The sequence below is a fragment of the Manis javanica genome, chromosome 11, assembly GCF_040802235.1.
Source record: "Manis javanica isolate MJ-LG chromosome 11, MJ_LKY, whole genome shotgun sequence".
In the NCBI taxonomy this organism is placed as follows: Eukaryota; Metazoa; Chordata; class Mammalia; order Pholidota; family Manidae; genus Manis; species Manis javanica.
This window is the reverse complement of record NC_133166.1, coordinates 116,517,152-116,529,306: the sequence shown is the minus strand read 5'-3', so window position 1 is coordinate 116,529,306 and position 12,155 is coordinate 116,517,152. Positions and strand designations below refer to the sequence as shown.

General features: G+C 49.2%; 1 protein-coding gene across 2 annotated transcripts; it reads right to left on the bottom strand.

Annotated features, from left to right (window-relative positions):
* Positions 1-7,606: 7,606 nt before the first annotated feature.
* BATF2 (basic leucine zipper ATF-like transcription factor 2) lies at positions 7,607-12,155 on the bottom strand. Of its 2 annotated transcripts, none has more exons than XM_017659208.3 (3): positions 11,958-12,155; positions 10,613-10,717; positions 7,607-9,482 (listed from the first exon to the last, which is right to left on the bottom strand). In XM_017659208.3, the coding sequence occupies exons 1-3, from the start codon at positions 11,994-11,996 to the stop codon at positions 8,802-8,804; spliced, it is 825 nt and encodes a 274-aa protein (XP_017514697.3). In that variant the 5' UTR covers positions 11,997-12,155; the 3' UTR covers positions 7,607-8,801. The 2 variants fall into 2 exon arrangements, with proteins under 2 accessions (XP_017514697.3, XP_017514696.3); XM_017659207.3 differs by having other exon boundaries at positions 7,607-9,485; positions 11,958-12,151.

Here is a 12,155-nt window from a genome sequence, read left to right as displayed (position 1 = left end):
CCTTTGTGCATTTAGACGTGAGAGCTGATTCCTGCAGGTGGTGGCTGCCCCCCTAGGACAATAGCAAAGAGTCCCAGGAAGGAGGTGATAGAGACTCTGGGGGGACCCCTTCAGGAGAGCGCTCTTGGAAAGGCTTTCGTTTAGATCTAGCTGGGAGACTGAGCCACTAGAGGCTCAAGTATGCCAAGAATCCTCCATGGGATCTCTTCTAGACACTGGGTCCCAGCAGCCCCCAGGAAGCCACCTTAGGAATCAGGGGGTGGGCCGGCAGCATCCTGCATTTGTACTAAGGATCCCAAGTGACTTTTGTCTCAATTAAAAATATATATTTAGAGTGAAAGTCTTTGAACACAGAAAAGCTGTACACCCCACTCATAAACTCTATCATTGCAGTTTAACTCTACTTGTTTCATTACATACCCATCCATCCATCCATCAATCTATTATTTTTTGAAGCATTTCAAAAAGTTGCAGACATCAGTATAATTCCCCCTAAATACTTCAGCATACACAGCATTAGAGATATTGATTTACAATTTTTTTCTTTTGAGATAAAATTTACGTAAAACAAAATGCCCAAATCTTATGCATGCATTTGCTGAGTTTTGACAAATGCACATACCTGTGTAACCCAAGCCCCTGTCAAGATGTGCAATATTACAACATGCCAGAAAGTTCTCTCATGCCCTTTTCTAGTCAACCCCTGCCCCCACTTCCACACTAACCCTGGAAGTTACCACTGTTCCAATTGTTTTCCATCATAGAGTATTTGCTTGTTTTAGGACTTCATATAAATGAAAGCATATAGCATATATTTTGTGTAAGGCTTCTTCCAGCAAGCATAATGTTTTTGAGGTTTATCCATATTTCTGCATAAGCCTACAGTTTTTTCCTTTTAATTGCTGAGTAATATTCTATTCTATGAATATACTACAGGTTATCCATTTTCCACTTGATAGACACCTGGGCTTTATCTAGTTTTGGATATTGCAAACAAATATCTATGAAAACTCTTCACAAGTCTTTTTGTGTACATATGTTTTCATTTCTCTTGAGTAAATACCTAAAAGTAGAATCACTGTGTCATCAAATAGGTGTATGTTTCATTATACAGAACTTCTTCCAAAGAGATTATGCCATTTTATACTCCCCTCAAAATAAGTATGAGTTCCAGTTGCTCCACATCCTCACCAACATCTGATATTGTCAGTCTGTTTTATTTTAGCTGCTCTGAGGGTGCATAGGAGTATCTTAATGACTCAGTAGTTTCATACTAACAATGTTGAGGACATTTTCCTGCAGTTGCTGACTATTTATCTATTTAACTTTATGAAGTATTCATTCAAATCTATTCCTCCCTGCCCTCCCCAAGTGGCTGGATGGTTCTAGCTCCAAATTCAGGGCAAAAACTTACCAACATCTCTCCTCCTGGACACCTGGCTTTGCCTCGAAGCTTCCAAAGCTGGGTATCCAGGTTGAGTCCCAAGGTAAGCCTTGTCATGAGTCTTGTTTGAATAAACAGGCTCTGCTATGTTAAATAATTTGCCTAAGGCTACACAGTAGGTGATAGAATCAGAAATAGAATCTAGTGTGTCTGACTCTAAGGCTGGACTTTCCCCTCCATGTCAGCTGCCTCCCCTGGCATCTGCCAGTTCTTGACAGAGACAAGGATCTTAGCTAAGTCCTTGCTAGCTCCTTCTTCCCCAAGCTAGGTTCTGCCCTCATAGTCTCTGCAGTTTGCTGAAGCTCTGTTCAAACCAGAAGGACTTTCGGAGCTCTGATATTGTCACTGCCTGTGACCTCAATGGCTGTCTCCCACTTGCTATCTCAGACCTCCCTTGGGTGCTGCTTGAGGTCTAGATCAAGCCCCTTTGTGCCACTGGGCACTCTGGGGAGGAGGAGGCAGCCCTGCGGCTGGGTTAGGGTCCCCCAAGCCTAGCCTACTCCATCTCCATAAGCATCCTCTTTCTTGTGTCTGGTCCTTCTATATGCTATTTGTTCTCTTTTTCTGGAATTGTCTCCTTGCCATATGAATCCTCCCCATCACCTAGCCAACTCCTTGTATTAATTATCTATTTCTATGTAACAATTTCCTCCAAAACTTAATGGGTTACAGTTATAAAATATTACTATCTCATGCACAGTTTCTGTGAGTCAGAAATCTAGGAGTGGCTTAGCTGGTCAGTTTGGCTTGGGGTCTCTCATGAGATTGCATTCAGGATGCAGTTTTGGGTGCTGTAATCTGAAGCCTATACTGAGGCTAGAAGATCTGCTTCCAAGGTGCTTACTTACAGGCCTGGCCAGGTGATGCTGGCTGTTGCCTAGACCTCTCCACAGGTCTGAGTGGCCTCCAAGATGGCAACTGGCTTCCCCCATAAAAATGAACAGACTGTTTTAGTTCTTTTCACTCAATAATGTTCCTTCTGGAAATTTATCTTCAGAGAAGAATTCAAAATGTAGGTAAGCATTTCTGCACAAAGGCATTAATTAGCATGAGGTTATTTATAGTGATGAAAATTTTAGAACAATCCGAGTGTTCAACAAGGGATGGATGGTTAAGTAAAGATGAATATCCATGAAATTGGCCTGTTACACCACTATTAAAGTGATTGTGCTGTAGAGTACCTATGATATTCTATTAAGAGAAAGTTTGGGGCTACAAAATTTATATTTACTGTGATCCTAACTATGAAAAGAAAATAATTCATAGGAAATATGCCAAAATGTTAACTGTGTGGCTTGCTATGCTTTAGAATTTTGTTTGAAATAATTATAGGTTCACAAGAAGTTGTAGAAGTAGTAAGGAGAGGTCCTGTACAGTTCATCCATTTTCTTCCAGTGATTACATCTTATATGACTTAGTACAATATCAAAACTGTAAATTGTGTGTATGGTTCTATGGAATTTCATCACATATGTATGTTTCATCACATGCAAGACACAGAATTATTCCATCCCTTTAAAATCACACCCATCCCCTCTGCCTATTATCCCTTACTCTTTGCAACCACTGATCTGTTCTATACTCTATAATTATAATTTTCCCATTTTGAGAATGTTACCCAAGTGAAATCACATAGGATATGGCCTATTGAGGCTGGCTTTTTTTGCTCAGCATAATGCCCTTGAGGTCCATCCCAGGTGTCACATGAATCTGCAGTTCATGGCTGAGTAGTACTCATTGGTATGGATAATTTCCCCCCTGCTTTTCAAATTCCCTACTGAGAATGAAACTTTTTAATTTTTAGGAAAAAGGAAAAATACTGGTTGGGGGAAGGGCAAGGCAGAAAGAAGCAGTTCATGCCCCCAAGGAAATTTTCTGTTGATTAAATAGTAGAATTTTAAGCTTGGAGTACCCTCAACAGTCACCTGGGGAAGTTTCCCATGTTGCAGGGGGTCCTCCTTGCAATATTCTGACAAGTAATTGTGTAGCCTCTATGTAGATTCCCAGTGACAGGGAACTCACTAGCAAATAAAGCAGCTCATCAAATCGATACATAATATGCCTTTTTTTCCTGGAGCTTCCACGTGATTGAAAAAAGATATGGCATAGGTTATTTTTACCCTGCCTGGAGTCTCTTCCGTTTCCCCGCTAGCCAGATAAACACAAGCCTGAAGCAGTGTGCAAAGCCTGCAGAGCCTGAGCAAGCTGTTGGGACACTACGCCCAGGATGGGCCTCTCTAGGGAGATTTCAGCATTCACTGGCTTAGAAAAACAAGGGGCTGCAGCAGACCTTTTCAAATGGAGTGAAATTTTGCATCAACACACACACAGATACTCACGATCCCCTAGGGACAGTCTCCTTTCTGTCTGGTGGGAATGTCCCCCGGAAGGCACTGAACCGCTAACCCAAGAGGAAAGATCTCAGAGTCTCTCCTGCCTCGAGTCCTCTGCATCATACCAGAGATGGCTTCCTAGTCCTCCAGCCTTCCTTGAGAGCGGGCTCTGATCTGTCCATGGTTCTGATTGTTAATAACCTCACTTAGGGCCAAGGCATGGATTCTTCCATCAATTCCATTGCAATAGCTAACATTTATTGAGTACTTACTATGTGCCAGGGACTGTGATATGCTCCTTACACTCAGCCTCTATCTATTGACATATATCAGGCATAATATTGATTGTATATCAGATCAAAAACATACAGCTCAATGAATTTTCATGCAGGGAATACATTCATGTAACCACCATAAAGATCAATAAACAGAACATTATCAGCACCCCAGATGGTCCCTCATTTCCCCTTCTAGTGCTCTCCTCCAACAGTAGCCACTAATGTGACTTTTAGCAGAACTGATATTTTTAAACTTCTGAAAAGAATATAAATGGATCATACAAATTGTCTCCTCTTTTGTGTTTTGCTTCTATAAGCCGACATTATGTTGTGAAGTTTATTCACGTTATTCCAGATAGTTGTGGTTTGTTCATTCTTGTTGCCAGGTAGCATTACCTTACATAAAATATTCCACAGTTTATTCATTTAACTGTTGATGGGGTGTTTGGGTTGCTCCCACTCTTCTACCATTATGAATACTGCTGATATAAACATTCTTGTTCATGTGTTTTGGTGAACATATGCTTTTCTGTTATATATACATGTACATATAGATATGTACACACTTATGCACATATGCATAGGGTATAATGTAGTACACTTTCAACTCCCAGTTTTCAGATGAGAAAACTGAGTCTTGAATAAGTCGAGCCAGGAAGTAGTGGAGCTGGGATGTGAACCCAGGCCTGCCTGGCACTGGAGCTGTCCAATCATCACGATTTACTGCCTCCCAATACATGCACTTTTATAAACTCGTGATGTGCCAGACTAGTTGCTGCCATTGAGGCAGACAAGAAGATAGGAAGGTACATTCACACAAGAAGAAGTGACAGATGCCCGTGAGAGGCACATGAGTGTGATGAGGAGCCTCATCTTGGAATGATTTGTATTGGAAGATTATAGGAGGCTTCCTAGAGGAAGAAAACTCTTTTCACCAAACTCTTTTCTGTCCAGTGGGGTGATAAATAACCATCTCAAACTTAACATGGCCAAAACAGGGCCCCTGTTGCCCCCCCCCCCACATATATATGCCCACCCCAAACTGCTCCTCTTACAATCTTTCCAGGTCTTTGGCATTAACAGCCCCCAGGAGCTCAGGCCCAAGCCTCAGCATCCTCCTCCCTTTCCCCACATCCAGTCCACGAGCACAGCCCATCAGCTTCATCCATAGAGCGCACCCTGAATCTGGCCTCTTCTCACCACTTCCCTGCTGCCAGCCTGGTTGCGGCCAGTATCGTCGCTCACCTGGGTGGCTGCAAGGGCCTCCTCACCCTCTTCCTGCTTCCATACTCCTTCTGGAGGCCACAGGCCAGAAGCCTTCTTTGCCTCTTCCAGCTTCTGGTGACTCCAGATGTCCCTTGGCTCACGTCAGCCTACCTCTGGTCTCTGCCTGTCTGCTCTGCGTCTTCTCTTCCTATTATTGGTGACCTCGTTTTGCTGGCCGTGGAAGTTAGAGCCCACCTGTACACCCGGGAGGAGCTCATCTTGAGATCCTTAGTTTGATTACATTGCCAAAGACCCTTTTCCCAAATAAGTCACAGGTCATATTCACAGGTTCTCGGTGAACATATTTTCTGGGGAGCCACCATTCAACCTACAGAGGTAAATACCAGAAAAATTAAAGTAAAAGAGTTTAAACTGAATTTCAACTCCAGGGAGTGCTTACTTTTCAAAGCATAGAAGACTCTTGGTCTGCATCTACTTGCTATTTCAGTGCGGAAATACGTCCATGCATCATGTCAAAGGTCATTCTAAGAAGGAAGTGACTGCATTGTGCTTGTCACAAGGCTAATTTGGGGCTGAGTCTCTAGCCGGGGGGCTCACTGCTGGGAGCATTGCTGCTGCTGCGAAGGGGCCCAAATTGTTCCCTTCTGTAAAATGATCCCTGAAGAGAGCCAACTGCTAATGCTGGTGGTGAGAGGGAACAAGGGACCCAAGGAAATGCTCTTTCTCCCCCAGGATGGTGGCAGCCTCCCAGTGCTCCCCCTCCTCCCTGTGTGTCCTTGTGCCATCCTCTCCCCTCAAGTGTGGGCTGGATCTAGTGACTTCCTCCACTGAACAGAACGCAGAAAAAATGACAAAATGTTATTTCTGAAATTTGGTTACAAAAAAGTTGTGGCTTCTGTACGACTCCCTTTTTCTCCCTTTCTAGCTTTCTGGTACTGAGGGAAGCCAGCTGCCATATTGAGCTGCTCTCTGAAAAGACCCATGGGGCAAGGGACTAAAATCTCCAGCCAACAGCGTGCAAGAATGTGAGGTCCTTAATCCAACAGCCCTCCAGGAACTGAATGAATCCGACAGCATTGTGAACAAGCTTGGGAGTGGTCTGTAGCCAGCCTTATGAGTGAACTTGGAAGCAGATAGCCCCTCGCCCCTGCCCAGTCGAGACCTCAGATGGCCACAGCCCTGGCCAGCACTTTGGAGCCTGTGGGACCCCTGAACCAGAGGCACCCAGCTTAACAATGCCCAGACCCTGGCTCCACAAAGATTGTGAGGTGGTGAATGTTGGTGAAGCCACTGAATTTTGGAGTAATTAGTTATGCAGCAGTAGACAACACTCAGATGTGGATTTCTAGGATATATTCAACCTTGAGGAAGGCTCATGTGATAGTGGTAGCTGTGTTTACAAATTTGGGGATTCACAGATATTAGCCCACATCCCTTCTCAAGAATCTACAACATCACCTCCCACTCTTTGTCGCCTCCCACTCTTTTCATCTTGTTTATCTTTTTAAATAAACATAATATCAAACTATAGTAACAGCTGTACATTCTATTTTTTCTGTTTAACATGTTGCAAGCATTTTCTCACTTCATTAAATATCCTTCAAAGCATTCTTTATTCTTAGCTGTTTTAGTAGCCCATCATATGAGTATACCAGCATTAATTCAGTCACTCCCGTTTTATGTTCTGAGCTTGGCTCAGAAGCTGGAAGAGGCAAAGAAAGCTTCTCCCCTATGGCCTTCAGCATTAATTTAGTCACTTCTGTTTTATGTTTACGGCTATGTGACCTTGGCTTGTTACCTAACATCCCTGGGCCTCAGTTTTCTTTCTGAACAGTGGGGATAATAACCATGCCTATTTCACAGTTATCAGAGGCATCATTGAGTTAACCCAAGTAAAACATAGCACAGTGCCTGACAAATTTTAGGGTACACAGACACAAGCCAGACAATGGCATCCTCATCCTCCCATCTAGTCCATGGTGGATTTCATCAACTCTTGTCCCAGATTCCAGGCAACCTTCAAATAAAAGCATCTTGGTTCCCTTCCCACCAGCGTGCTCCCCCTGAACCTACTGGTGACCCTGGCTCTGCTCTCATCCACAGTCCCACAACCATCACACCCACTCTTGCTGTGTGACCCTGTGCAAGTCCATCCCATCTCTGGGCCTCAGCTTCCTCATCTGCAATATGGGAGGGAGTAGAGGAGAAGGGCTATGAGGGATTGCCCACCTCTGAGGCTCTAAACTATTCCCTGTGCTTTCAAAGGCCTCTGGTTTCAACAGTATACAACCAGAGCTTTAAACAACTGGGCAAAGCAAAAAGGCTAGGAAAACACTTTAGTTTATTTAAAATGACACATGTGCCAAGACCTGTGCTCAGCATTCTGGAGGGTGTTAACTACTGGCAGAGTGTCTGCTTACATGGTATAAAAATTTGGGTGAAGAGTTGGCATTTTTCACCTTGTGCCCCTTGGAGAGCTTGTCCTGAGTCTGAGTGAGACCCGGCACCCCCAGCCTCAGAGCAGACACTGCAGCTAAGTCCCAGCCGGTGCTGGGCGCCTGCTCTGCCAGCTGCCGCTGGGCCAAAGAACAGTGAGGGGCACTGCTCAGAGGGGCCCATGGGTGATGGGGCTTGGGGGTCGCACAAGGAAGGGTGGGGGTTACCAGAGAAATACAGGTCTCACTGCTGCCAGCACGTGCCTAAACGTGACCTTACTCTTGGCCCTTCCCTCATTCTTCCCTTGTGGGCATGAAAAATGGCTTCCAGGCGTGCATCAGCCATGGCCTTGGGGCGGGGGAGTGGGCAGGGAGCTGTTTGGGAATAGAGCTGAGAGCTGAGAGCTGAGCCTGCCCCTGAGGTCTTGGTGTGGCCACAGGTGCCCCTCCTGTAGAAATCCCAGGAGGGACTGTTCCAGGCTTTTCCCAACTCCAGTCTACAGGTTCCGTTCCTTAGCACTGAAAACACTTCTAGGAGAAGAAAGAGTCCACTTCTGGGCCCTGCCTGGCCTCTCCCTCCACCAGGCTTGGACTGGACCAGGCCCAGCTAGGGCAAGGTGTCAGGGACTACAGGGCCTGTGGCCCTGGGAATGACCAATCAGAAGGGAGAGCCCCTCCCCATTCCCAGCACCCAAACCTCCTTACACCAGCTCTCAGTTTCTAGGACTTCAGACCCTCGGGTGCCTGGGCCAGAGTCCCATCAGAAGGAAGAGCAGATGGTGGTGTCCAAAGACTGTGTAACCTTGGACAAGTCACTTGGCTTCTCTGAGCCTCAGTCTCCTTATCTGAAAAGGTGGAGTGATAATCTGGGTTTTGCAGGATGACCATGAAGTTGAAATAAGATGGTAGTGGTGGCAGGGCCTGGCGGAGTGGGAGGCATGCAGCGATGGCTTCCTTTCCCTGGCAAAACGCTGAGCCAGTTGACAAACCAAGAAAAGCCCCCAGTGGCACCGGAGGTGCTGCTTGGGTGCTGACGCTGCTTCCTGAAAACCAGGAGGGGACCAGCCCAGCACCAGAGGCCAGTTTAGAAGTGGACTTGGGCAGAGGAGAGCAGGGGGAAGACTAGGAAGGGCTGGGGGAGGCGGGCCACACCCAGGCCTGGCCCGTCTGCTGCTGAGGGTTCAGGCTTGCGCTCCCTGCCCTGCAGACAGGCCAGGCCCAGAGCGGCCAAGGCACTGTGGGGTGAGGACCCCATCTTTGCCCCAGCGGGATGCTCCACCCCGAGAGGTTGTGGAGGGCCAGACTGGGCCGGGGGGCGGGGCAGGAGAGCGCTGAGCTGGGAGGAAGGCCTCAGCAAGGTGGTGCTGGTGGGTGAGGCCGACTGGACAGGGCTAGGGGACAGTCGGGCCGGAGCTGTGGTGACTGCTGTGGGGCCAAGGGCCAGTGAGGGGAGAGGGGACAGGAGGAGGCCAGGGGAACCATGAGGCTGCAGATCTGAAGAGAGTTGCAGAGCTGAGGGAGAGGAGACCGGGGTCTGGAATAGACCTAGCTGCTCTTGGCAGTCATGCTGTCCATGGGGCCTGGGGCCCGGGGGCCACTCGCCCTGGCCCCAGCATCCAGGGGTCTCAGGAGCCGGGCAGGAGGCACAGCCCATCAGGCATAGGCGCTGATGCATGCGCAGGGTCTGGGTCCACCACACCAGCTCAGCCCGCAGGGCCTGGATCTCATTTTGCAGGGCGTGGTTATGTTTCTCCAGTGACTCGTGCTGCTGAGGGGAGAAGCACAGGGGCGGGGAGAGGGGTGTCAGCCAGCACTGGCTGGCATGAGCCCCAAACGCTGCCCCCAGGGTCCTCAACCTTTCAGCGCCATCTGAATATCCAGGCGGGGCCCCCTGGCTACTCTCTGGCCAGCCCTCCAAACCACACACCAAGTCTCCCCTTCCTGCCGCCTACTTGGGCTCAGATCTGCCCGCTCTCCACCCCCACCACCCATTCCTTGTGCCAGCTGGTCTCCACCAGCCTCCAGTGCAACTCATCTGGAGCTGCACCAGCCTCCTAACTGGGGCACCCCCCAAACCACCCTATTCTCTTGGTCCAGAGGAGCCATTCAGCAAGTGCATCACAACCCGTACATTAAAGCCCTCTAAAGGCTCCCACGCACTGGTGCACAGGGCCCCAGCTCACACCTCCAGCTTTATCTCTCCGACTTCTGCTCTTCCCCACCTCCTATCCTTTAGAGGGACTCTGTTTCCTCCCATTTCCTGCGTTCCTCTGCTTGGACACTCTCCCAGCACCCCCTACCCTGAACTAATCTTGATGTGGCCTCCTTGTGGCATTGTAGATGGTATTGTAACCTGGACACCTCTAGGCTGCTTAGGGCCATGATCAGGCCTCCCCAGGGCCCAGAACCCACCCACTGAGGAACTGTGAGAGTCATGGTACTATTTTACAGGTCAGCAGCAGCACGGGTGTGTTCTATTCAACATCCCTGAATCAGCATTTGTTAGGTTCTGTTCTGCTGAACACAGTTCTGAGAACCCACCGAGATGATAGTCAACATGCAACTTAACCATTTTGCCTGTACTTCCTGCCTCCTTCCCTAGAGCTGGGGCACCTGGAGGGCAGGGCCCAGCCGTGGACAGGGTGCACCTGTGTGCCCTGAGCTCAGGGTGTTGTGGACGGGGTACACCTGCGTACCCTGAGCTCAGTGTGTATCTGAATACCCAGTTTGCACCAAATACCAGGAATGTCCAAATCTCAGCCTTGGGGCCCTTCCCTCTTCCCAAGCTCAGGTGACTGGGAACACCCACTAGTGGAGGGGGAGCTGCCCGTAGGCAGGATGAAGAGGTGGTGGGCCAGGTAAGTGGATCAGGGTCGGGAAGGGAGGTGCCCCCACCTGGTGCAGGGCATCGGCCTTGTCTGTGTGCTTCTGCCGGCTGCGTTGGGCAGCCACTCGGTTCTTCTGTTTCTTCTTCAGCTGCTTCTGATGCTCCTCAGGGTCCTGAAGGGAACAGGCACAGGGATCCTGTCAGGTGCTGGCGCCCTCTGTCCTGTCCCTTTCCTGTGTCCAGTCCCCAAGGGTCCTTTCCTCCTAGAATCCCTTTCTGGCTCCCTCAGCCCACACATCACCTGGCTGGAAGGCCAGTCTCACACATCTGCTCACAGCTCATGTTGTGGGAAGATGAGCAGGGAGCTGGGAGCCTGGGGTTCAAACCCAGGCAGAGCTGCCTTCATGCCCACCACTCCTCTTGCCAGTTGCGTGGCTCTGGCAAGTCACTCACTTCTCTGCCCAGCTCCCTCATCCACACCTGGAGGCACCGGAGCCTTCCTCACAGGCCATAGAGCAGCAGCCCAGGGCCAGGGGTTGATAAAGGTCAGGGGTTAGTAAAGGGGTTAATATTGTTCTAATTGCCATTATTTCCACTGTCAGGGGCTTGATTTCACAGGTCCGGTTCCATGAAACCTATGCCCAGCCTAGAACCAAAGCTGAGATTCATTTACTCAACAAATATGTATTCAACACCTATTATGTGCCAGGCAGTGAGCTAGGGAGACACAGCTCGGGGAACGCAGCTAGGGGGAACAGAGGGGGACAAAACAAACAAAATCCCTGCCCTCGAGTCATTCCCGCTCTAGTGGGGCAGCATCCTAGAATGAATGTACGAAGAGCCCATTCTGAGCGAAAAGTGGACTCAAAGGCTGACAGGCAACCCTCCCCCTCCCCTGGATCTCAGATTAGGAGCCATGAAATCTAGATGAAATATTTAACCAAATACCCAGATCTTTGGAAGGTGAGACAGGAGGGACTGTTGGAGACCCACAGCTCAAGACCCAACCCACAGGTGACTGTGGAAGGTATGTTCTGAGCGTATGAGCTCAGGCAAGGCCCTGGCCTCCCTGGCTGAGGACTCCTGGGACAGGGGCAGGGCCTCCCAGGGGAAGCATGCCTGAGAATCTGGGCAGGGAACAGAAGGTGCCCGTCAAAGCAGTGAGGGGAGAGCAGGGGCCTCAAGAGAGCAGTACCCAGAGCCCAGTGGCAAACTGGGGGCTGGATCTGCACTGAGAGCTGGAAAGGCCTCGTTTCGATCCCCTGAGGAAACTGAGGCCCAGAGAGGGGCGGTGAGCATTCCACGGTCACGCAGGCCATGCATGCAGAGCTGGGATTAGGGTGTCTGCCGCCGGCCCTCCCTGCCTGGGAACTGGCGTATCCCCTCTCTCATCCCTTGGTCCCCTGTACTCACCGTCCCAGTCAGCAGCCCACTGTCCCCACAGAGGTGCATGGCTTCTGCAGGGAGACAGAGACTCACACCCTGCACCGGGTGTCCCTCAGCCACTGTGACCTCCCAGTGCCCTCTGGGGGCCCAAGGAAGTGGCAGCTCTTTAAATCCCCAGTGGCCAATCCGCCCCCAGCAAGCCAAGTTTCAGTTTCTCCTAAAGCA